Here is a 27,317-nt window from a genome sequence, read left to right as displayed (position 1 = left end):
AAATATATATACAAAAGAAATAATAGACTTCATGAATTAAATGTGATGTTTTCTTTTAAAAAATTGTTAAGATGACAAGCTCTTGAAGCTCCAATGAAGTTGATGATGATGGAAAACAAATATATTGTCATTGTACTGTTTACAATTGAATATATGTCAAGTAGGATTATTACATTCGGTTTTAATTGTTTTACAGTGTCCCAACTTTTTTGAATCAGAGTTGGTACATGCAGTACCTATATTGTTCGATGCATGGTACAGTATAACACTAATGTAAATATTTGTTTTCCTCCCTTCAAGTTCTGGACCACAGAAATGCAGTGCTTGCATTAAAGAAGACTTATTTGAGGAACCCACCTCCATTCTCAAGCAAGGTGGCGTAAGTACATTTTTTATGCTACATGGTATCTTTTTCAGAGTTTCCCACAGTTACATTAAATACAGCAATATTATGCACTTAAGATCCCTAGTGCAGCACCACTGTGGTAAATACAAATTCCAGGTCTGTAACGATTTGTCAGACCTAATGTAGGTGCTAATTACAAACAAAACTCATAACATCATAACAATCAGGTTTTGAAAACTTGTATCTTGAAGTAAACATGTATGTAAGGCTGTGATCCTACCCTCTCACTGAAGTTACATAGTGCAGAAAAAAGTGATGGGGGAGAAGTGGCCGAGACAGAGACACCATTCACCCTATTACAAGTCACTGTACATCCAAATGATCTGAAGCTGATATTTTAAGGTAAAAAGTTACATAATGTTGCTTCACAATAATGACGAGTCTTTCATTGAGAGTGGAGTTTGGCCAGGTTTGTTTTTTTTGGGTTTCAGGTGTGGTGAGCCAACATTTTCCTGGATCTGAAGCCTGATAGTCTGATAGCGCTGTAACATCATTGTTTGTATTCAGAGTATAGTGCCAACACAACATAAAACTTTGTGACTGCTCTGTAACGCTCGGCCAGTGTAGACAAAAGATGGAACAACTCTAGTTGCTCCATCTAAAATGACCTAAAATGACCACATGTGCTGCAAATTGGAGCCAGGAGAGATAAGTGTGCTCCAAGTATCCTGATCCTCAGTAAACTGAGTGTTTGTAACACAATCCCCTTCACACTGTAACTGTAGACACAAACCAGACCACAACTGACAACAACCTCCTTTTCTCAATGCAGGCTTTCCCTGACAATGCAGCTCGGAGAGAAGTGGAGGCCTTGGCGGCCGTCTGTCCCAATGAGGGATGCACATGGACGGGAACTATCAAAGAATTTGAGGTGCACCAGCATGCAATGCAGCCTGGGAAATGAATACCTGCTCCCAGTCAAATGTCCATTTAATTTAGACCTTGGTTGGCGTATTTGTTAGGCAATTACTGAGACTGAGGAGTGGTTTGTGTGTGTGTCTGTTTTTGTGTTTGTGCCTGCGGTTTCAAAGTTCTTGCACTTGTTTCTTTGTGCCATCAACAATAATGCCTCTGCCACTGATCACATTTTGATAGGTCTAAAGTTCAACATTTACAAAATGACTCTTTACCCACAGTTCATAGAATGCAATGCAGTATGTAATCCATGGTTTGATCTTGTTGGTATCAGTCTCATGGTTTACTGTGAATGCTAACCCAACATTCCCTACTGCTGCTAATTCACATTAAAATTGTTTCACTGGTGAAACACAGTGGCTTTATAGTGAAGCGCTCACATGAACCCAGCGTTCTGTTCAACCACAATCGTTCAGCAGAAATGTTTGTCAGAGGATCAGTTTGAAATATTTCAGGGAGTAATGGAAGAGTGAGCTGTTTGAGGGAATTCCGATCACAAGTGAACAGCTTTACGCCAGCCAGTTCACACCTGGCATCCACATGCGTGTAGGTGTGCATCTCAAGGGACCACGTGTGATATGATCTCACTTCCCCACTCTCTATGCATGTAAACACGTACATCAATGGAACAAATTTTTTACTCAAAGAAATATCTTCATGTATAACTTTCGTTGAATTAAGAAGAAGGCCCAAATAGTTACGAATTTGTCATAGACAGCATTTCTAAAGTTTCTGCTAACTGAACAACTCACAAAATTCATTCCCATTTTTTAAGGGGGTGTGGGGACGTTCTCCAAGGGCGTAAAAGAAGTAGCCTATATTGGTTAATGTTTACTGTATTTGTAAAGTATGACATGTTTACTGTCAATAAAAGTAATTTGATAAATTGTGTGCTCAAACAGCTGCTAAGTGTTGGCAGGTAAGAAGCACTTTAGACACAGACGCAGACAGGCTGGTACAGCCATTTCCTTTTTACAAGGAAACAAACAACTTGTACTGGATTGAATTTACAAGAAGGCACCAAGGAGTTAAAATTCACATGGTTTGTTTAGTTTCTCCTCACTCAACAACTCTTAAAATCATGATTTGTAAGGGAGTCCGGGGATATTGTGGCTACTAGTTGGATCAGTTGAATTGGCAGGTTAAGAGAGCCCAAACATGGAACAACTACATGGACATCAGACAGTGTGTAATCCATTCTGCCTGTGGTTGTGGCTTCTTCTTGTTTCACAGAGGATGTCAGTTCAGTTCAGGCGGGCTTTCAATGTGGCCTAGGACGTTTGTGTATGCACCGCTAAAAGAACTTTGTCAAATGCTGCCCAGACCACCTCGAATGTGGTCTGAGCCTCAAGTGATTGACTCCCAAATGGGTCCTCAATGTGCCTTGGGGGAACTGTACTCAGAGCTGTCCACATGTGACTGGATCACTCAGGACACATTGATGCAAAGTGTGAACAGCCTCTTAGAAGCAGAGCTGCAGGTGACAGCCTCCACACCTCCAACTTGTCAGCATGTGACCAGCTTCACTGTAACCTGCTGTTCCCTCCGTGCAGCTTGAAATCAGGACCATTGTGGACTCGCTCCTTTGAGTTTGTTTGGCTGCACTGGAAACAGATACACCAGCTGCTCTTCTGTTTTATTTCTCACAAAGTATCAGCTTAAAGAGTGTTTACTGTAGAATTAAATTGCACTTGCTATCACCATGGCAACTACTGCCAAGGACCAAATGACTTAATTTGTGCTCTCTAAGGTTCAAGGTTCATGTATTTGTCCTTATACAAAACAGTGTAGGGTTGTACAATAAATATTTTCTTGGCCTTTTCATGGCTTTATTGACAGGACAGCTTGAGAGCTGACAGGAAATGGGATGAGAGAGAGTGGGGATGACATGCAGCAAAGGGGTCGGACTCAAACCCTGGGCCGCTGCAGCGAGGACAAAGCCTCTGTACATGGGTCACACGCTCCACCAGCTGAACTACCGGGGTGCCCCACTTCTGTATCTTTGACAGATGGCAGCAGGGTGAACAGTCTGTTCACCCTGGCTGGGGTGGGTGTTGTCTTTTAGTATCTTCGCCTCACTCAACTGATATCACTGGTACTCTGCAGACAGGTACCAGTGATATCAGTATCCCAACTGCTCTGTTTGTGGTAGAAGATTTATTTGTAATGAAGCTGTTTCTCTCAGTCCCACCCTTCTGTCAGTTTTGTCTTGGATCTATAATATTCTCTAAACTATCTACTATAAATACTCAATTCTACTATATTGTAGCCTGTAAACTATCGACCATCATCACCTTTATAATCAAAGTGACAAGTAGCAATGTGTAGTTGCGAAAGAGTGAGAGGATTATGAAGACATCTTAGTATGTGAATAGAACGGCAGAGTTAGAAATGTCACAGTCATGGTCCAGTCTTCTTGCAACAATGTCCTTTTGGAGGTGTACATGAATGTGTATGTGTATGAGTGTGTATGGGTGAGGATGTGTGGGCAGGGGCTGTTCCATCCCCCCTGTAAAAAATGTAACAAATCACTGACTGCATACACCACCTGGATGCAATCTACAGTCAGTGACAGCATAAAGTCAAACCTACAGGAGGAATGGGACTCTTATTGATAACAATGCCATTATCAATGCTGCTCATTGGTCTGATTCTTTATCAATTCCCTTATTGACTCCTGATCAGTTTTAGTTGAGCTGGCTGTAGCCTGAGAGCTAGCTATAGCTAAACTTGATGAAGTGAGAGAATATTTGTACAGCATTTGTTTTCATTAAGGTTTTCCTCCCAAGCCTGCCTACATGACACTTACTGTGACACTTATCATGACACACATTACAGCACAAGATATTCACCCTCATTAAATTGTGGGTTAGTGTCAAATATCTGATATTACTAAGCCCATGTTGTGCAGAAAGATGTTTCAGCGTATTCCTAGTGTTTCCAGCATGAAATGATCCATTTAAAGACATTACAACAAACACTATTGTCATCTCTCTTAATGAAATAAAGGCACACTTTGGACTGCTTCTTCTTCTATGCCATGACTACTTCTTGTTAAAAGTTTCCAACAGTAGATGCCTTTTTTGATGTCATTGTTGCACAGCTGTTAGAAAAACACACCAGCACTCATGTTCATGCATTAATGATTGAACATTAGATAAAATGTTGAAAAGTTTATTTGTTGGTCACTTGCAGGCTAGCCATGAGGGCAACTGTGACTTCATGATCATCCTGTGTCCTTCCTGTAAAGAGTTGATGAGAGCCAACGAACAGGAGCGCCACAACGAGAGAGAATGTCCAGAGAGGACGCTCAACTGCAAATACTGCAAAGAACCCTTCCTGTTAAAGAACATCAAGGTCAGATTTCTTTGTTTAATTATGGTCAAGCACTGTTCAGGTGTTGTGCCTGTATGAGACCTTCAGGGATTGTAATGTACTATAATATTGTAGCATGATACTTGTCAACTTTAGTCAAACTTATAGATACTGATGTTATGATCATTGTATGTTAATGTCTGTGATTAACTATTCTACATGGTACAAGGTCAATTTATTGTCATTTTTTTTAAATCACAAGGGTTTAAAAAACTAAACAGTGATTTAGTCCTTTGAGTCCTGCTACATCTACTGTATTTTAGACAGTGGACTGTTGAGGATGAGTTCAGCAGTCTCACAGCCTGCTCTGTAGTCTGGTGGTACAGCAGCAGATACTTCTGTATCTGTTGTCAGATGGCAGCAGGGTGAACAGACTGTGGCTGGATGGGTGTTGTCTGTTAGTATCCTCTGGGTTCGGTTCAGACATCTCACTTCACTTATGCTATGTGGATAGTACCAAGGATGCTCTGTAGATGGTACCAGAGATGTTCTGGGTGGTTTTAATCACCTGCTGTAGAGCCTTCCTGTCCTGGGTCATGCATGGACTATGCCAGTTTGGGATGTTTCCCGTCAGGATGCTTTCTATTGATCCTCTTTAACAGTTGAACAGAATCTTGCTCCATATTTAGCCTTAAGTTTCCATAGGAAGTACAGAGTTTTCTGTGCTTTTTTAAACATTATAGATTCTCAGTGATGGTAATTCTAAGGAACCTATAACTGTTCACCTGCTCCACCTCAGCTCCACTGATGTAGACAGGGGTGTGTGTCTTTGCCTCCTTGGTTTTGCTGACGTTGAGCAGTAGATTTGCTCACCACTCTGTAAGATTGATGATTTGCTCCCACATACTTCACAACTGAGTTCCCTAGATGTATGGGAGTGCAGACAGGGTGTACAGTGTGAACAGGAGGGGCTGAGCACACTAGGGCTGTCAAAATTGCTCCAAAATGATGTTTGAATATTCGATCTAAAAAAACCACATAGGTTCGAACCATTCGAATATCTAGATTTGTGCATTATGTCAATAACAGGAGGACAAACTAATACAACGAGACATAACTACTTGTATAGGTATTTGTTTTCTAGTTTTAACATGTCTTTGAAAACATACCTACATATTACAAAATAAGTAAATGAACTAATGGCCTATACTGTAAAACTTTTAGGACCGTAGACCTCTCTCTCGCTCGCCCCCCTCTCTCTCTATGCGCGAACTCCCCTCATGTTGCTAGCGGTGGAATGGTAAGCTAACTGTAGCTTACACAGCTAGCATACAACTTTATCTCAAGGCTCCGCATTTTTGCTGTCTACTGACCAAAATCGGAAGTATTTCCAAACGGGGCTTTTTAGGTTGCTTGGAGTCCAAACCACTCTCTCTGCTGCTGAGTTGGGCTCTGAACTTTCTGCCTATTTGTTTTTCTCTCTGCCATCTGCATCTGCCACGTTTTTTGTCGCGTCTCACAAAAGTGCGGAGCCTCGAGATAAAGTTGTATGCTAGCTGTGTAAGCTACAGTTAGCTTACTCACTTTCAGCAGTGAGTGACGCTGTGCAAGTGACCTGTCCCTGACCGTCATACAGTGCGCCCACTCGCAAAGCAGCCGCCGATGTGGTTTTTTTTCCACAGTCGAATTATTAATTTTCACAATCGAATCTCCGTTTTTTTTAAATATTCGAATATATATTCGAATTTAGAATATTCGTTGACAGCCCTAGAGCACACAGCCCTGGGGGGCCCCAGTGTTGAGCAAAAACATAGAGGAGGTGTGAATGCCAATTTGTACTCTCTGGCGTCTGCTTGTGAAGAAATCCAATATCCAGTTACTAACTGAGGTCACTTATAAGCTCTCCCATAGTATTCAACCATCTCTCGCAGCCATCCTCAGAATCTGTACCTGTCTCAGTCATATCATGCTGCGAGTACCGAGCTTTGGTTTCATGATAATGGGTGGTGCTCTTTTTCCAGTTGTCCACTGACTGAAGTTTCTGTCTTCACGCTTTGTTGTTTGTATTTATTGCTGACTCCTTGTTACTTGAAAACACTGGCTGGGGCTTTTCATTATCCAAATTGTACCCTGTTACCACTGTTTCAGGAGGGGTGACAAAAGCCCCCACCATTATACAAACTGCTGTAATTGCTTGCTCAGAGGTTTTTTAGCCTGGGAGGAGTTTAAAATCTGAGAATTCTGAGGCAAAGGTACTGCATGAGGTAAACAGGAGTCACTGTGACTCACCTATAAACACGGTCAGCAGATGGAACTGAAGGAACGGCTTTGACATACAGCTAATGGAAGATAGTTTTGTGTCATAATGACATTTTGATTTTCGATATCAACCGGTGAGACAGACAGGAATGCGGAGAGAGAGAGGGGATGACATGCAGCAAAGGGCCCGGGCTGGAATCCAACCTGCCTGCTAAAAGCTGCAACATTGGTTCTTCTTCTTGGGCCTTCTGAACACACAGACAACATACACTTATTTTTAGACTCAGCGTCACTTTCGTTTCTTGTGAATATTATCTACTCTGCAGATTTTCTTTTTTTTTTGAGAGAGGGAGAGGATGGGCTCAGAGTGCCAGACTGGCTGGAGGTCATGTGATGACACCTGAGCATAAATATCACTTGTGTATATAACTATAATGCAGGAAACGTGAAGGAGCCTGACCATAGGCAACTGCCCCAGGATGAGATGTTTCCCTCACTTTGAACTAACTGTTCTTATTTTGTTTTTAGGCTCACGATGAAATCTGTCCAAAGTACCCAATGATATGTGAAGGTTGTGCAAAGAAAAAGATCCCCAGAGAAAAGGTACCCCAGATATTTTTATTCAAGTGATTTCTCATAATTCTGTTGAATTGATCTCATTTACCATTTAGCTAGGGATCGAATGCTACAACATATTCTATAGATCATTAGCTTCTTTAATTTTTTGTTTTGCAGTATGTGGACCATATTAAGTTCTGCAGTAAGTTTAAAGCACCATGCCGATTTCATGTTGTTGGCTGCGATACGTCTGTAAGTAGACATTTTTGTCATAATTTGCAATATGTGTAACAATGTAATAACTTCTTGACTATGTAATTACTTGGAAAGATTCAACACAAATTCACTTTTATGAGACAGAAAGAGTTTTTAAGTTGACTGAACTAAAATTTTCAGAGTGATGAATAAAGGTGCAATGTGTAAGGACCGTGCCAAACACATAGGGTGCAGCGTATCACCAGAATGACCACCAACTGCTGCTCACTATACTTTTTGCTGTAGCTATCTTTGGCTGTAGCTAGTAGCTGCCGTAAGCTAGTAACTCAGTTAGCCATGCAGATAGTTGCCCCATTTGCTAATTGGTCTGGAGCAACAGGGGTGTGTTGGTGTTGACACCGTGTGCAATGGAACCAAGCACAGTAGCTTCCCAGTGAACACAGCTGAATATTTTTACAGCGACTCTGATCAGGTCTCCAGGGACAAGAAGACACAGCAGGGGGGGGCAGGAAAGAAGTGAAGCAGGAGCGAGAGGAAGGTTGGTCTTGACCAGCGTGAAAAAGCAGCTGAAATATTTTCACATCCAACTCTGTGAATTAAGGATTTATTTCAACCACACCAGAGGTGCTAATTGTTGGAACAGTACAAAAACAATCCAAGACTGTTTTGCACTTAAGCTCATCTTAGTAAAGAGAGAAAGTTGCGTTAAGATGGTGTATGGTTGTATTTTCTGTTTTAATAAGGAAAATGGGTGCAAGAATATTTCCTTACTTGACCTTTCTTTCCTTTCCTCTTGTGAGTTTATTTTGTTGACTAAAAAGGTAAGAGGGCTTGTGAAATGTAGGAAACTTGCCACTTGTGTACTGTGAGCTGAAACTGCAGGAGCTATCAGACTCTCACCCCTTGAGGTACAAAGTGTTATTAGGAGACAGGACAAGCCGGGGCTAGCTGGTTAGCATGCCAATTTCAGTAGACATCTCTGCAAAACAGTACATGGTCGTCTTTGACAGAACATCAGCACTGTTGTTTCCACTCTGTTGATGATGTTAGGTCACTTTTTGAGTGTTTTAAACTAAAATTCTGACCACATCTTACAAATTGCACCTTTAACTGAAAGGATAACATGATTTTTATTTAATATAGTATGATAAAATATAATTATGTTACATTGATGGAACAATCTTTGTAACATTGAGAATATTTCCTTTATTTGCCAAGATATTACATTATTCAACAGTTATTACAGAATTTATTGTCATGTCTGTAAATTAAACCTGTGTTGTTCAGTATGAAGCCCTTGGGTGTGTGAGTGTGTTTGTGTGTATGCATAATGCCTATATAAAGTATTCACCTAACTTGGGCTTGTTGTGTGTTACTATTTTATAGGGCTGCACAATTATTTGAAATCACAATCGAAATTTGGTTAAGATCAATATCAAAATCATAGAAGCTGCAGTTTTTTTTTTTTTAAATAAATATGTGACAAACAGCATTATAATGATCACTGCAGTGCTGCAGAGATGTCCGGGTCTACAAATCTTGTTCTCTAGATGTTACAAAATACGTTTGTTTGGTACGGACTCCAACAAATGTCACATCATCATGATTTTAATAGTTTCTTTCAGTAAAAATGAAAACCGTGACACAAAAATGATCATTTCCACTAGTCATGAGTCATATCACAAATAATAACACATGAATCGGGTGCGCTTAGGCTTTTTAACACTGATCAACTTGTGGGTCTTGAGTAGAAATATAAAACATAAGTTTGATTACAGTACTTGGCCTCTCATGTCAATAGTTAGTAGCAGATTTGAGAGAATACTGATTTAGCATGGCTTAATGTTGAAACACATTTGTTTTTTGCCCACAAAAGACTTGTCATATGTGTGCCAGAGTTTTGGTTGTTTCTGATTCTTGTCACTACCCGTTACACTGTTCAAGTTTAGGAGCTGTGTATGTTGTAATCTCTCACAACTGATAGACACCACATTTGTAGCTCTGCCACATTTGGCCTTACTTAACTTAAAGAGAGGAAAGCGCCTTGTACATTTTCTTGCATCCTCACGTTGAATGGTGCCCATTTCATTATTATTTGGAAACAGACTAATCAGCTGTTGGGCCAATAAAGATACAGTCGCCTTTAAAGCAGAGACAGACAACTTTTCAAGTTATCCCCTCCAAGTGTTTCCCTGCAGTATTACTGTTGGCGTCACATTACATGTTGCGGTCCATATTTATGCAGATTGTCTATTGCCAGTTTAACCTGAGGTCATCTGCACATCTTCATTAAAAGTGGCATGTCTCCATTCAACTTAAAAATAAGTCTCATGTATTATATTATCTCACAGTTAATGGTTTTAGTGCTTAGGTTTTATATTTGTACCAAATTTATCTGATCAATTTCACATCTAAGATTTATTTCCTTTGTTCGGTGACAATGTGGTTAAACAAAACCTGAAACATTGCAGAGGTGAATACTTTGTAGAGTGTATATATTCATTATCAGCTCCATTATTTCTTTGCTGTATGCTTTTACTATTTTCTTCTTGTGTGGCACAGTTTTTCATACATCATTAAAATGTCATTTATTAGTATGAAATGGAGGAGGACTGTTGTTTATGTTCTTAATGTGTTTCTGTTTGTATTGTCTTTGACACCAAGGTGGAGAAAGAGAAGATCCATGACCATGAGCGGCAGTGTTCATATGAACACCTTAACCTTCTCCTACATTTCATCATGGGCATCAAGGTGAGCCTGGAGAGCTTGCAGCCCCAAAGCCTGGATGTGGCCAGCCACAAGCTGCAGGAGCTCCACCAGTCCCTCAGGGATCTGGAGCTGAAGATGAGCCAGGTGGCTGGGGGTGGTGTAGCTCCCGTGCAGGGTGCATGCGCTCCGACCCTGGCCACCTCCTTCACCCCGTTACCCAGCGCTTTCGGGGCTGCCCTGGAGCTGCAGCTCCAGAGCGAAAAGACCAAGGTGGCTGAGCTGAGCCGGCGCTGCCAGGAGCTAGAGCTCAAAGTGAGCACTTTCGAGAACATTGTATGCGTCCTCAACAGAGAGATGGAGCGCTCTTGCACCACCATGGAGGCCTACAACCGCCAACACCGACTGGACCAGGACAAGATCGAGATCCTCAACAACAAGGTAACAAAATGAGACGTGACCTGTGCAGTCCAGCTGTGATTTCCACGAGATTAAGTTGCAATCTAAATGATCTTGAAGGGAAATGAGACGATCAAGGCACCAGAAATTAGAAGAAGATTTCAAAGGATCGTACCATCATCTTGTGTATTGTAATGCAAATGTTTTGTAAGTGATCATATGAACACAATAATACCTACCTATATTGAGCTCAAGGGAATAATTGCTGAAAGCTAGCTGAGGTGGTTGCACGTCATTTGTTACATTTTACAACAGCAGTCTATTTATTTTATTATTATTTTATTTATCAGGGAGCATAAGACTCAAAGATAGCTTGTAAGCAAACTGTCTTGTTCATGTGTTGCTGTGCTGCAGGTTCGTCAGCTAGAAAGGACAGTGAGTCTGAGAGACCTGTCTATCGTGGAGATGGATGGGAAAATGAGAGAGATGTCTGCAGCCACATATGATGGCATTTTTGTCTGGAAGATCTCAGATTTCACCAAGAAGAGGCAGGACGCTGTGGCTGGCAGAGCCCCTGCTATGTTTTCTCCTGGTAACAACTTCCTAAGACTAACACCTGAGTTATAATCTCCAAAAAATTAAAGCATCTGTCTGATTAATGATTTTAATTTAACTTCTAGCAATGAAGAAAAGATATCATTACCCGTTATTGGTCTATAATGTTTTCCAGCCTTTTATACCAGTAAATACGGCTACAAGATGTGTCTGCGGATCTACCTGAATGGTGACGGGACGGGACGCGGCACCCACTTGTCCCTGTTTTTTGTGGTGATGAGAGGACACAGCGACGCACTCCTCAAGTGGCCTTTTAATCAGAAGGTAACATTCATCATATATATATATATATGCGCAGTATGTACACACACACACACACTGAACAAAAATATAAATGCAACATGTTTGTTTTTGCTCCCATATTTCAAGTTGAAATAAAAGATTTAAGACTTTTTTTTTATGCACACAAATGCGTGGCATATCAAGATGCTGATTAAAGAGCATGATTACTGCAGGTGTGTTTTAGGCTTGTCACAATAAAAGGCCAGTCTAAAATATATAGTTTAATCACGTGGCACAATGCAACAGATGTCTCAAATTTTTAGCAATGCTGACTGCAGTAGATTCAACCACCCTCACAACTGCAGACTAAGTGTAACCTCGTAACCCCAGTGCCTCCACATCCTGCTTCTTCACCTGCATGATCATCTGACACCGGCCACCTGGACGCAACAGTCGATTTGCACAACCAAATAATTTCTGCACAAACTGTCAGAAAGAGTCTCAGGGAAGTTCATTTGCATGCCCACCAGGGTCCCTACCTGACTATAGGTTGTCATTGTTAACAACTTGAATGAACGGATGCTTACCTTAGAGATGTGTCTAGAACTTTGTTCTTTACATGGATAAATCCAGGTTTACAATGTATGGGGCAGATGGCAGACGTGTGGTCAAGTGGTTTGCTAATGTCAACGTTGTGAACAGAGGTGGTGGTGGAGGGGTTATGGTATGGCCATTGAACATTGGATCTTGTACGTCAACTCTTGAAAAATTGGAGCAAAACAAGAGTGTTTATATTTTTCTTCTGTGTGTTATTATGTATGTGTGTATATAAATATGTATGTATGTATGTATATATATATATGTATGTGTATATATAAATATATGTGTATGTATATGTATATTTATATATATATATATATATATATACAGTCGTGGTCAAACGTTTGCATCCACTTGTAAAGAACATGTATGTCATGGCAGTCTTCAGTTCCAATGATTTCTACAGCTCATGTTTCTGTGATGAATGAGTGGAACACAAACTACTTTGTCGCAAAAAACATTCCTGAAGTTTGGTTCAATAATCAATTTATTATGTTTCTTCTGAAAATTTCAGTGATTAGAGAAAGTTGTGTGAATCAAACAAATGTTCTTTGTAGCATGGCCTCTTAACTTCTTCTGAGTAATTCTGATTGATAACAGCTGGTGACTTTTCTGGGCCCATTTTAATAGGGCTTGTTTGATACACCCATTAGACTCAGCCACAAACACTACAATAGGAAAGTCTAAAGAGCTCAGCATTGATCTGAAAAAGCTGATCTGAATTACTGATTTGAACAAGTCAGGAAAGTCACTTGGAGCCATTTCAAAACAGTTACATGTCCCAAGATCAACTGTTAAGTATAAAGTGCATGGCACAGGTGTGTCACTGCCTTGATCAGGAAGAAAACACAAACTGTCACCTGCTGCAGAGAGAAAACTGGTCAGGATGGTCAAGAGTCAACCAAAAAACACCAAAAAGCAAGTCTGCAATGAATTAAAAGCTGCTGGAAGACAGGTGTCAGTGTCCACAGTCAAGTGTGTTTTACATCAACATGAGCTGAGAGGCTGCCGTGCAAGAAAGAAATCCTTGATCCAGATGCGGCACCTTAAAGCTGGACTGAAGTTTGCTGCTGATCCCATGGACAAAGAAAAAACCTTCTGGAGGAAACCTCTGTGGTCACATGGAACAAAAACTGAGTTGTTTGACCACAATAAGCAGCATTATGTCTGGAGGAGAGAAGGTGAGGCCTTTAACCCAGAGAACACCACACCTACTGTCAAGCATGGTGCTGGTAGTGTTATGCTGTGGGGCTGTTTTGCTGCCAGTGGATCTGGTGCTCTAAAGAAAGTAAATGGAATAATGGAGAAGGAGGAGTATCTCCAAATTCTTCAGGAAAACCTAAAATCATCAGCAGAAGATCGGCTCTTGGGTGCAGTTGGGTGGGCGAACGGGACAATGATCATAAACACACATCAAAAGTGGTAAAGGAATGGCTAAATCAGGCTAGAATGGAGTTTTTGGAATGTCTTCCCAAGTCCTGACCTGAACCCCATCGAAAACATGTGGACTGTGCTGATGAAACAAGTCCGTGCCAGGAAGCCAACAAATTTAGTTGAACTTCACGGATTCTGTCAAGGAGTGGTTAAATAAATTCAGCCAGAGGACTACCAAAAGTGTGTGGATGGCTATCAGAAGCAACTAATTGAGGTGAAAATAGCCAAGAGACATTTAACCAATATTTGAATTACTATATATATATTTTTGACCCAGCAGATTTGGTCCCATTTTCAGAAGACCTATAATAAATTCATTATTGAACCAAACTGTTATGCGTGCATGGAGTGTAGACCCAAAAGCGGACAATGAGGCAGGGAATAGTGAGCAAGGTAATTTATTAGCCCCATTCACACTGCCGTTTGCATGCGGGGATCCTGCGCCAATTCTCCGCATTCGCCTCTGTGTGAAAGTTTCAGATGTGGCGAGGGGTGAAATTTCCCTCCGCCTCTGATACGCCTTCGGAGGTAGCATTATTGGCGAACCGAAGCAGTGTGAACGGATAAGCCGGCGGTGTGGAGCCAGGATGTGTCAGTCTGATGGTGTTCACTGTCTGATAACTAAACGGGTCCATCACTCAACAAAATATAGATAAATGTCCCACAAAGCAACGTTACAGGACCAAACAACAGTAACGTAGTAACTGGTTGTGTCTTTGGCAACTTATATGAGGAAAATAATACCACAGTTATACGTGGAGAAGTGTCTGTCGGTCCTACCGACTCTTTGTCAAATTTCTGGCCGAAAAACAGCGTCTGTCCCCGGCAAAAAACGTTAACTCACCAAGTGTCGTGGTGAAAAAAATCACCACGACGGTCAGTCCTCCCGACCGAGACTCAGTGAACTTTCCCCCCAGAAAACAGCATCCCTCCCTGCAAGTGAAAGAGTCAGACAGCGTCCAGTTTACTGATGGCGATTATGTAATTATGTAATTTAGAGAAAACCGTAACTTTGTCACTTTCCAGGAAGTTTGGTGGGTCAGGATCCCAATCACAACACATTATAACAGCATCCATATGACTATAAACAGTCAGCGGGTACATGTTTAGATTAACAGGTAAACACCAGGGAAACACGTTGGAAAAAAACGCACGTCATCACCATGACGCGTATCGTCACGCCTCTTCTGGAGCCGCAGCGCTGGCTTTCTGTGTGAATTACACACTGGTTCGTCTTTTACGCTGGAGCTGCTTGGCTCTGTGTGAACAACCAACGCTGGAGAATTGGCGAACCGCCGCTGCGGCGATAATGCGGCGTCTCTGTGTGAAAAGGGCTATTGACTTCACAGGGTAATTGCAGGTGAAGATGGGGTGAGTCCCAGGCTGAGTCTCCGTCCGGGAGTGAGTGGGAGGAGGAGAGGTTGCTCACGGTGGTGCTGGTGGTAAGTGTGGCAAGTTGAGACGGTGAGCGCAGGGTGAGGCTGTTGGCTGCAGAAGTGCAGAGAGCTGGACTGCTGGAGCTGGAGACACTGGTAGTTGAGAGTGAACACTGGAGGTAGAAGAACACGAGAAATGTTAGATCTCCTGGAGAGAAACACAAAAACACTAGTAGGTATACGATTAGGCGAATTAGCCAGAGCCATGTACCGCATCTAACTGAAAAAATCATCTGGCAACAGGTAGCGTGAGCAGGTGCTGATTGCCAACCTGCTGCAGTTGCGCGTGTGTCAGCAGTTCCGGTGAGTGGAAAGCTCTGCCCAGCCTCTCAGTGCACCTATGCAAGCACAACAGAAAAAACAAACACCAAAACGCAAAATATCCGCCACAGAATCTGACAGAAGGTCACTGGAGGACACAGGCTTGAGCTGTGAGACATGAAATGTGGGATGCACAGGTAAGGAGGTGGGCAGCTTGAGGCGGACGGCAGTAGGGTTAATTAGTTTGTCCACCTCAAATGGACCAACAAAACTTGGAGCCAGCTTGCGGGACTACACCTGAAGTTGGAGATCATGGGAGGAAAGCCACACCTTTTGTCCCGGTTGGTATTGGGGAGCGGGGATACGGTGACGATTCACCAGCCACTGACTCTGCTGGTAGGAATGGGTAATGGAATCACGGTTTGACCTCCAAATCTCCTTGCACCGGGCGATATGAGCGTGGACAGAGGGGACAGCAACCTCGCCCTCCTGGGCAGAGAGAAGAGGCAGTTGATAGTCGTAGGCGGCCATGAACGAGGTCTTTCCGGTGGCTGAGCTGGTTAATGAATTATGCGCGTACTCGACCCAAGGGAGGAAGGAGGACCACGAAGTGGGATTACAGGCGATGATGCAGCGAATGGAGGTCTCCAGACCTTGATTGGCTCTCTCCATCTGTCCATTTGACTGTGGATGGTAACCTGAAGTTAGACTGGAGGTGGTGTCAAACGCCTTACAGAAAACCTGCCAGACCTGAGATGTGAACTGGGGACCGCGATCCGAGACTATGTAAGCGGGGAGACCATGGAGCCGGAAGACATGAAGGATGAGTAGGTTTCAGAGGGGGATGGGAGCTTGACCAGGGGGATATAGTGAACCATCTTAGAGAAGCAATCCACAATGGTGAGAATGGCGGTGTGTCTGCTGGACTCCGGGGTGGCACCTGGATGAATGGCCCCACTGTAACACCTGGGACCTCTGGCATGAATAGGGGGACCTGTACCAGGGTTGGGATGACTGCGCTGGGCCTCTCGGACTATGGTTTTGATCTCCCAGGTAGCAGCTCCAACAATTCGGGGAAAAGGCACCATGGGCTCAGAGTCAGCAGGAGGTGTGTCAGAGGAGAAAAGGCGAGAAAGGGCATCAGGTTTGCCATTCCTGGAGCTGGGACGGTATAATTAAAGTGGCTTAGGAATAGGGACCAGCAGGCCTGGCGGGAGTTGAGTTTTCTGGCAAGGTTTTTGTGGTCCGTCCAAATGAGGAAGGGCTCCAGGGTCCCCTTCAGCCAGTGTCCCCACTCCTTGAGAACCAGAACTACAGCCAGCAGCTCATGATTTCCCACGTCGTAGTTCTCTCTGCAGGGGAAAGACGTTGGGAGAAAAAGGCACAGGGATGAAGCTTGTGTGTTGCGCTGGGAGAGAATGGCCCCTACGCCAGAGTCTGAGGTGTCCACCTCCACCACGAACTGACGAGCTGGGTCGGGATGTTGAAGGACGGGGGCGTGGGTGAACAGTGCTTCTTAAAGGCTGCGTCGGCACCGGGAGACCAGGTGAAAGGTGAAGCAGTGGAGGTAAGTTGGGTGAGGGGAGCCGTGGCTTTAGTCTCGGATGATTCGTCGGTAAAAGTTGGCAAATCCCAGGAAACGTTGTAACTGTTTCCGGGTGGAAGGTGTGGGCCACTCCTCCATGGCCCGGATCTTGGCAGGGTCCGGCTGAAGCCTCCCCTGAGCTAAAACGAAGCCCAAAAAGCTGACTTCAGCCGAGTGGAACTCACACTTCTCCGGTTTGACATACAGTTTATATATCCAGAAGTCGTTGGAGCACCAGCCTCACCTGCTCGATGTGCTCGTCTTGTGTTGTGGAGAATAGAAGGGTATTGTCCAAGTAGACAAACACAAAATGGTTTAACATGTCACGGAGAATGTCATTGATGAGGGCTTGGACACAGCCGGGGCATTTGAGAGACCGAAAGGCATCACACAGTACTCAAAGTGTCTGAGGGGGGTGTTGAACTTCCACTCGTCCCCCTCTCGAATGCGGACAAGGCGGTAGGTGTTCCGAAGGTCCAGTTTAGTGAAAATCTGGGCGTGACACAGAGGCTCAAAGGATGGGTCGATCAGGGGTAGTGGGTATTTATTCTTGACTGTGATGTCATTGAGTCCTCTGTAATCGATACAGGGGCGAAGGGTCCCATCCTTCTTACCGACAAAGAAGAAGCCAGCCACGAGGGGGGCCAGGGAAGCCAGGGAGTTGTTGATGTACTCCTCCATCGAATCTCTCTCGGGGTGTAACAGGTTGTACAGGCGACTGGAAGGGAGAGGAGCACCAGGGAGCAGATCAATAGCACAGTCATAAGGGCGGTGAGGTGGCAGAGACAGGGCTCGTTTTTTGCTGAACACTGTGGCTAGATCATGATAAACCGGTGGCACGAGAGACAGATCTGGTGATTTTTGAGTGATGGAGGCAGATACCTTGACTGTAGTGGCGGCAGAGTGGAGACAGTGGGAATGGCAAAAAATACTCCAGCTGGAAATGGAGGCTGAGCACCAGTCTATGTGGGGGTTGTGTAGTCGTAACCAGGGTAGACCCAGTACGACTGGAGAAGAGATGACATAGAGCTGGAGACACTCCCGATGATTTCCTGAGATGATTAGAGTGATGGGTGCAGTGCGATGAGTGATGGTAGCCAAGCTGCGCCCATCTAGGGCATTTACAGTCTTGGGGGTGTTTCTATGGGGATTAGAGACTGTTCAACCAGGGAGGAGTCAATTAAGCTGCCATCTGTGTTTGTTGACCCAGCGTTGACGTTCCTCGGGGGTCAAACGGGTCCTCCCCACCTGAATAGGATCCTCTGGGACAGCAGGGGGAGCTCTGAGAATCCAGGTGGAGTGTGGGGAGCTCTGAGGTACTGGCAGAGAGTGAGAGAACTGACTGGGGGCGGAGCTAGCTGGTCAGTGGCTGGTGGACGCTCTCTCTTTCTGTCTCTCCCTCAGCCGATTATCTAAGCAGATAACTAGCGATATGAGTTGCTCGACGGATGCTGGTTCTTCTTTAGATGCTAGCTCATCCTGTAAATTCTCTGAAAGTCCCCTCTTAAACAAACTTATATGCGCAGGCTTGTTCCAACCAGTCTCAGCTGCCAAAATGCAGAAATCAATGGAATAGTCTGCCGCTGACTGTGAACTCTGGCATAAAGAGAATAACCTACTGGCTGCCTCGGAACCCTGTATCGGGTGATCAAAAACCCTCCTCATCTCAGTCACAAATGTGATGTGAGACTCCAGAGCCGCTGAACCCGACTCCCACGAAGCTGTTCCCCACTGTGCTGCCTCTCCTCTCAACAGGTTAATTGTGTAAGCTATTTTAGCCTTATCTGAGGTATAACTGGTGGACTGTAAATTGAATACATGTGAGCACTGTAACAAAAAACTACCACATGAACCTAGGTCACCAGAGTAATGTTCAGTTGGGGGAACAAAGGGTTCTTTGGCTGGGGGAGAATAAGGTCGGGCAGAGCTCGTAGCAGGAGGATTACTCACAGTCGCAGGTATAGTTGAGGGAGATGCAGGTGGTTGGCAGGCAAGCAGGTTGAGTTGGTGACCAATCTGGGAGACGCTGGAGTTTAGAGTCTGGAATGATTCCATGACCCCCTGAAGCATCTGCTCATGTCTTCCCACGAGGACACCTTGTGGGTTCAGGGCCTTGTGGATGGATGCCGGATCAGCTGGGTCTATATTATGGCCAGATGATTCTGTTACCCTGCGTGCATAGAGTGCAGACCCAAAAGTGGATGATGATACTGATACTGCCAACCTGCTGCAGGTGCCCGTGTGTCAGCAGCTCCAGTGAGTGGAAAGCTCTGCCCAGCCTCTCAGTGCACCTCTGCAAGCACAACAGAAAAAACAAACACCAAAACGCATAAGATCCGCCACAGAATCTGACAGAATGTGACAGAATGTGACACAAACTTCATGAATGTTTTTTATGACAAAGTAGTTTGTGTTCGACTCATCACAGAAACATTAGAGCTGTAGAAATCATTGGAACGGAAGACTGCCATGATATACATGTTCTTTACAAGTGGATGTAAACTTTTGACCGCGACTGTAGGTATCTTGATAATGTGCTGTTTTATATTGTGTTTTAAATGGCTTTGACATCCAAAAGCACCATGCTATTATGGCTTAATGTTTGTTCTTGTTTCAGATTTAGTGGGTTGTGGTTTGCACTAATATTTGTTATTTATTGGAATTACCTTTACGATGATCCGTTATTAATTTAGAATGCATTTGTAATATTATAACTAACATCTTAAACTGTCAACATGCTTTATACTGGAACTGCGTTAGTGGGCAGCTCAGTTATTTTGTCAGAGCAGATGTAAGGCTGTACTTCTACCATCTGTGCCCAGGTCACCCTAATGCTGCTTGACCAAAACAACAGGGAGCACATAATTGATGCCTTCCGGCCCGACATCTCGTCCTCATCCTTTCAGAGGCCCGTCAGCGATATGAACATCGCCAGTGGTTGCCCACTCTTCTGTCCGCTTTCCAAGTTGGACTCTAAAAACTCCTACATACGCGACGACACCATCTTCATCAAGGCCATTGTCGACCTCACTGGGCTCTAGGCAAACAATGGGGGCATAAATCCAACCCTGCCTTTTGTTGCTACTAAGCTGTTTGAATCACCAGGCTTTTGTATCACCAGTAAGTGGCATTTCTCTTTGGGGTCTGTCTAGTTCTTTTGGTTTCGGAATTGAGTGATGGCAGCAATATGCAAGACCAGAGCAAGAAACTTTTTTTTTTGCCATGTCCACAGTGGCTGGTGGTTTTCAAGACTTCCTTAACCACTGTAACTACTTTACCAATCAAACTGAGTTTGTATTTGACAGAAACATTGATTATGTACCAAAGTGAAAAAGTGAGGAGTGAACACACTATATAAGCCAATATTTGGCTGGTGACAGGTGTTAATTTCCCACCCTGCATAAGACTCTTAAACAGCATTTGAACTTTCGAAGCATTTCAAGACCTAGGTATGAAATAAGTAGACAACTAAGATGATAGTGTCTTAATCTGCAGTGATCAGCCTATGGCTTCTTGTACAATAGATAAGGCTCATCATGTTCAGTTTTACACAGAAAAAAAATCTATTTAATTTTTAGAAGATGAGTTTGATAGATAGGTTTGACACAATCAGACTTCTGCATTGTAAATAAGATCCTCTTGTGACTAAAATCAGTAATTGCTGCTAGTTTCTGTCCCAAAATAACTAACTTTACTAGTAGCTACTATAACTACCATAGCTTGTGTTCCTCAAAATATTTGAAGCTGCATTTTCTTTTGTTTTTTGCCACTTGGGGCTGAACTCCAGAGCAAGATAAAAATTCCACATTTAATATATAATGGCCTTGAAAACTTGATTTAGCTGACATGTTAGCCATCGATTTCTTACTTAGCTGACACAGAGTAACACTATTATTTACTGGGTGATATATCTCTGGCTACCTGATAAATGTAAGTGCAATTTTCTCTCCGTTTTAGTCTTCACCAACTTCTGAGAAAAATATGACTCTTTTGCTTGCTATGCCTTATCATGGTCACCAGCTGTTCACTAACTTTACCTGTCTGCAGGTGGGGTACTGTGAGTATAAAATCAAAACATTTAGCTAAAAGACACTAAAACACAGCACAGAGCTGAGGAGAACTGCAGAATATGATAGAATTCAAGTGACCAATTGTAAGACCAATTTTGTTTTTTAGTCATTTGGCTCATTATTAAAGGAAAGGTTGACCCAAAAACTTTAATTCAGCCAGATGGAAAGTCAATTGAGTTTTAGTCTGCTAAAAAATCTGGAGCTCCACAGCAAAACAATGTTGCAGCATCCTTCAATCCAGTGTATTCCAAGTCTCCGAAAGACCTGAATTCCTAAATTGATTTGAAAAGATTTCATTTACAGTTTTTTAAACCAAAATCTTCTTTGTGAGAAGATTGAGTGTGAGCAAAGTGGGTGTGAACTTGACTGTGCATCAAGGGTGTAAACAACGTCTTTTTTTTTTTTTTCAACTTGGGCTCCCGGGGCTTCCAGAGACTTGGATTATGCCAGAGAAGCTGAAGCCTTTTTCTTTTTTCTTTGTTTTTTTTTTTGTTCTATGAAGCTTCAGAAATGTTCTGTGGACAAAATTTCACCTGACTACTTATTGGCATAGGGCTAAGTAGACAATGACTGAATTTTCATTTTTGGGTGAACTTTTCCTTAACTATAAAAATTAATGAATGTGAAGCTTAAAATAACCCAATTGTGTGAAACTACAAAGTGCTCTTTTGGTTAACTGATTTTCACCTTGGTTTTTATATTGTATTTTTGTATTTCAAACACCAATACATTTCCAGATTGTTTTAAAATCAAAAACTGAAAATAATGAGTCTTCGACCAGTGGCACCGTAGCTATGTAGTTCAACCAACCTGAAAACACATTGGTAGGTCATGCAGGTATTGGCGCTTGTGCTCACTGTTTGTGTGTACTGCTAAACATTTGGTTAACTAATAATTTTTTTGCATTAACAAAGGTGAAGTTCCAATAACAGTGTTACCCATGTAGCCTACAGAGTATCACTCAGCTTTGCACACAGTTTGTAGTGCGATTGAACTTAAAACTTGTTTACTGTTTCTAAACATCTATGCCTCCAACTTTCAAGCTCTGTGTTCAATGGTAATCATTTGTGGTGGTGGACATTGCTTGAATTCCATGAATTCTGAGTGCAGTATCTTAGTTGTGAATGTTGTCGTGTGTACTATTCATCTTTGCTGTTAGTTGCGTGTGTTAGTTTGCATGTTGGATCTGTGGAAGATGCACTGTAGCTCACAAGTTTCTGGGCTGTTTGTCCTGGAGACAGACGGTTGTCAAGCTGATTTTCCCAAATGGAAATATGACATATTTTAGTAAAAAAAAAACCCAACAACATATATTTGCATAAAGTTCTGATATCCAATAATTATTTTTGGTATTAAACTTTGGCTTTTTTCAATATTTGTTGTCCGCATATTTACAGTTTCTTTGACCATTTTAGCACGGATGAATTCAGTTTTAAATAATTCAGTTTTAAATATTTTAAAACATGCATACTGTATGTACAAATATTGAAATGGCCAAAACAGAGTATTAAATATATCTGCCCAATGATTTGGTACATATTTACCTACATGACAGGTATATCAAAAATATGTCCACTGCAATGTCTTCACAAAATACTGATTTCCATTTTTTGTCTACATTTTGTAGTGTTGCATAAATTAAGCTTTCCAAGCTTAATGTATTCATATAGCCCAAAGTGCTAATATTTTTGTGTCCAGGTAATAAGAGTGCGGGGCTCTAAAAATGATAATGTGGGTGGGTTTGTTGATAATTTGGTTCAACACCTCCTCCTCGACTCTCTTGACTTGTTTGGTACAAAAATTGTTTTGTAACTACCAGCAACTTAACACTTCTAATCATTCACGATGGGTTAACACCATGTGGTGATGCAAAGGGAACCTTATTCATCAGACCAGACAAATATTTCCCTGTCAAGTGTTCAATGTTGGACTGGCCAAGAATTGTTATGTTGTGAGACACTGTTGATATATAAAGTGCCACCTCCAACATGGCGTACATTTGTCTGTTATTCTGGGCGCCATTTCCCCATAACGATCGATCTTAGAAGTTAAGCATGTTATTTTTTATTTATTTATTTTTTTGACGAAATCATGACTTCTACTTATTTTCCTAAAGCAGCACTTAATAGCGAGTGCACACATACAGCTTTAAACTTCTTAACGTTATCTGTCTGTGATGCTGAATACACTTTACATATTTAACGGTCTTTAGACCAGTAAGTGTTGTAAACAACACAGAGACATGTTTAATACTTGGAATTATTCAGATGGAAATGAAACTAATTGTGCAGCAAATGGCGGACAGTTTTCTGCTTGTTTCCCTTTATCATTCATGTTACTTGGTTGAGATCTTTGAAAGAAAGGAAACTTTGATTGATCTAGCGGCTGCTGCTGCTACTCTTACACTCATGTTAAACTTGAAATGAAGCAGTGGAGGTTCCTGTAGTTTCATTTATATGCTGGTCATTTATTGTGAATGATGTTCTGACATCATGTCTCTTATTAGACCTGCTGTAGAGGCATGTGGCAAACCACATACAAAGTATATAAAGGCGTGCTCATCCAAACACTTAAAACACCAGGTGCTTGGCAAAAGTGAAAAATACAAAAATAGCGGCTGCATGTTAAGTAATAAATGATAATACATAAAAAAATGCAACTGAGCTGTCAGTTTCTGTTCTTTTCCTCTCCCTCTTTTCGTGCAAAATGTTCATCTTTTCAGGTTGAAATGACACTTATTCTTATGGGATAATTTCTGGGGTATGTATCTTCGCTTTACTTTTTCATAACTTTACAACTAGGTAATGTTCTCATGAACATTTCTTACATCCATGTGTGGCATTTAGGGTGCAAGTCCTTCTTCACACGTCTAAAGAAGGACTTGTGAGCAACTTGTGCCGAAATGTCACACCTGTAGGTAATAAATGTTCATGGGAGCATAATCTAGTATGCCGACTCACTTTTTGTATTTTGCAAACAACATACACACCATGAATAAAAAGAAAAGAGAAGACACAGAACCAGAAATGATCCCATAAGAAAAGTGTCATTTCAGCCTGAAAAGATGAATATTTTGCACGAAAAGAGGAAGAGAACAGAAACTGACACCTCAATTGCCTTTAATGATGTGTTTCATTACTTAATGTAAAAAAGTAAATTAAAAAAAAAAACATTTGTGCTCATGATAACAGTAGTGACTGAAATGAACAAAAATTGAAACAAATCATAGTTTTTTAAGTTACTCTTATCCTTCTGCAAGTGGGTAGGTCTGTCATTGTAAAGGTTTGAGATCGCTGTCTTAGAGGAGCCTCTGCTCCTCACTGCATCTGCTCGACAGGGAAGGAAGTCTGGTATTTTAATATCTTTGGGTCCATACTTAGGTGTTGGGTGGAGAGTAGATGTTTAACATCAAAACACTGCAGCAATGGCAATTGTTACAAGTGAATAATTGTAAGGTGTTTTTGTGGGTTACTGCTCACAAGAACTTTTGTTAGAGTTCCCGGTTCCGCAGGGATCTTGTTGTTGTGGCATGCAGTTTCATCAGATAATCACAGAATGATGTGTTTCTTTTTGTCTTCACAACCAGTCACTTAATTTGGAGACACAGCAAAAGATGGTAGGAAGTGTACAATCCTTCAGAATAAGTTACTTCATCACCATACTGCATTTCAGCTTTTACATTTTAAGTGATTACACATTAGGATTTTTCAGCTGTGTGTGGATGTGTGAGAATCTTAAATCATGTAACCTTGATGCTGTAATATTACTAAATGCAGAAACCACCAGGCTTTGTTGAACACTTTGTGAAGACACTGGGTGCTATTTCCATCTGGGTGTAGCCTTTGGCTGTGCTTAGACACACAGACATGTGGAGGCTGGAACTGAGATGTGAAGGCCTTAGGATGAAAGCAGAGCTGAGGTATTAAAAGAGAAAATGGTTGATGTTATTGTAATATTTTCCTATTTTTGGCTTTCCTTGCAGCTTTGAACTGACCTACTTTTTACAGAAAAAGTGCCTGTATCTTTTTTTTTATGTTTCATCAGCCCACTGAGTTGTGGATGTGCTTTCCTGTGAGTTTGAACCTTCAAAAATGTGAAACTTTTGATTTTGTGCAGTGTATTTTTAATTTGTATCTTTTTTTTATTGTTGTCCCTTATGAAGCCCCCCTTTACTGGACCATTTGATGTGATGAACTCTAAGTGACTAAGAATGTTTTCTTTTGCATACATATTGCTAGTGAATGTTACATCATTTATTTCATTTAATCATATATCAAACTAGGTCAGCATCCAAACACATCCAGCATGTTTTTAAACATCTCAGCAAGTACTGAAACCTCTCTGTGCATGAGATGTTTCAGGCATTTTAATTTATTACTTATATCAAACACTGGTTGGAACCAGCATTTTATTATTTTATAATCAAAATATACAGCATATGTGCGTGTGGTATAGAGACACAGTGTGATTGAGTTTGATGAGGTGTGTGTTGCTGTGAGTGACCTAAACATATATAAATAGTATATAGATTTATCGATTAAAGAAAAAAATATATACTGTATGTTGAGATTGTTTAAAAGCACGTTTTGGTTTGTTTGGCTAATTGTGAAACGATGCATCTGCAGTCTGACCCCAATAGGTTGCAGCTCATGTTCCTGTTGTTCCTTTTGTCTTTTACAGTAACATACTGTAGGGTCCAAATGTCTTGGACCACTAGTCATACTTCTATTTTGCATTTGTTTTGTAATGTAATACTATTTTTTCATTACATGTGACGATGTAAGCTGAACAATTTGGTAAAAATTGAATCTTTGAAAAATGTCCATGTATTTCAGAATATCTGTAGTATTTAGTTTGTCCCCCTTTTGCTTTAACAGAATGCACTCCAGTTGGCATGGACCCAGTAAGTGTAAAACCTGCAGACTCATGTTATCCAGCATGATTTGACAGCATTCCACAAAGCTTTTTGTCACGTGTTGGATTTCAAAGATTCAACTTTTCACTCAAACTGTTCGGCTGATATCATTTGTAATAATACATTTATAAGTATTTGGACTCGTGGTCTCAGACAGTTTTTGCTCTTAAGAACATGTTGTTATTGTTGCACATTATGTAGACTACATTTTGCATGTATGACTGTGGCTTCAAATAAATTAGCTGCTACATTTGTTGGGTGATGGCCACAACAAAACACACAGTTGGCTCTATCTTGTGGCCAGTAACATTAAAAAAGGACGCCATAGCCGAGTATAAGGTTGCAATTAGTGTAAGTGGACACAGAATAGCAGCACTGTATGTGTGTTTATCCTCGCCCTTTCATGTCAAATGTGTTACCTGATGTTGGCTGGGACTCCAGAATTCTTCATAGCTGATGAACATAACAAAAGGACTTCATATTTAATTTCCATCCGCTAAATGTCACATAAGGCATCCGTACACATTTGTCTGTTTTCCGCCGGCTGCAGCTTGATCTGTCGAATGGATTGGACAGAACCTTCTCTCGACCCCAGCTGGGAAATGATTCACATTTGACCCGGTTGATGTTATGCTGTATCAGCGATATTGATTTGTATAGGAAATGCCACACTGCCTCACTGTTACTGCAACAGAATAAAGAATATGTCAATGTGATGTATGTATTTCAAATAACACTTCAGAACTGTCCAACTGAAACAGGTCAGCTGATGTTTATTTACATGTCTATTTCTCTGTTTCTCTCTAAAGCCCTTGTTGAGATTAAGATGAAGAGCTTTCATCTGTAGCAATGATATCAAACTGCAATCTACTTGTTGTTTTCTCTGCTACATTGTGTGGATAGTGACTTGTGTGTTAGTAAATTCTTTGTACTACAGGAAATTTGTTCCATATTTGTATTTACTTTTGTTTTATTAAAGGTTTTAAGATGCCCTCTATGCAAAGAAGTGCAATGTTTCCCACTTTTGTAATGTGAATATTTACACATTTATTACAGCACATTGGTTTGAACATGGTTTGGCCACTTGGGGGCGCACAATGCAAGTGCTTACACACAGAAGCAGCAGCATGCCAGTGTTATGTTATGTTATTTACTTTTTTTTGTTATTTAAGTCTTTATTTAGTTTTTCAAATCAACATGAAAATTAACACAAATGTATACATATGGAGAATTCTTTTTAAAAAAGCACGGCACATGAAAAAAGAATCAAAAACAGGCACAATGAATGGGCACTATGCCACAGATAATAGTAACAACGTATATACACATGTACACAAAGTGCAGATATGCATGTATGTGTGTAACATGAAGTGATTCAGCCTTTCAATGGCTGAATCACTGTGGG

At 41.6% G+C, this 27,317-nt stretch overlaps 1 protein-coding gene across 3 annotated transcripts in view; it reads left to right on the top strand.

Moving 5' to 3' along the window:
• The window catches only part of LOC311261406 (TNF receptor-associated factor 2-like), a 30,062-nt gene extending 3,153 nt beyond the window's left edge, over positions 1-26,909 (top strand). Inside the window, exons 2-11 of one of the 3 annotated variants that reach the window (XR_014623148.1) lie at positions 301-379; positions 1,179-1,277; positions 4,517-4,678; positions 7,424-7,498; positions 7,631-7,705; positions 10,334-10,816; positions 11,189-11,366; positions 11,505-11,653; positions 19,750-20,047; positions 24,980-26,909. Coding sequence is in view for 2 of the 3 variants with exons in the window: in XM_084359989.1 (XP_084216115.1) it covers positions 301-379; positions 1,179-1,277; positions 4,517-4,678; positions 7,424-7,498; positions 7,631-7,705; positions 10,334-10,816; positions 11,189-11,366; positions 11,505-11,653; positions 19,750-19,968 (1,519 nt within the window). In the remaining variant the exon portion in view is untranslated. Of the gene's footprint in view, positions 1-300; positions 380-1,178; positions 1,278-4,516; positions 4,679-7,423; positions 7,499-7,630; positions 7,706-10,333; positions 10,817-11,188; positions 11,367-11,504; positions 11,654-19,749 lie in introns of all 3 variants that reach the window. The other 2 variants (XM_084359989.1, XM_084359990.1) reach the window with 2 other exon arrangements.
• The last annotated feature ends 408 nt before the right edge of the window (positions 26,910-27,317 follow it).

This window comes from Pagrus pagrus (genome assembly GCF_965226575.1).
Source record: "Pagrus pagrus genome assembly, chromosome: 8".
In the NCBI taxonomy this organism is placed as follows: domain Eukaryota; kingdom Metazoa; phylum Chordata; class Actinopteri; order Spariformes; family Sparidae; genus Pagrus; species Pagrus pagrus.
The sequence above is the reverse complement of the archived record's forward strand: the minus strand, read 5'-3'. Positions and strand labels throughout refer to the sequence as shown.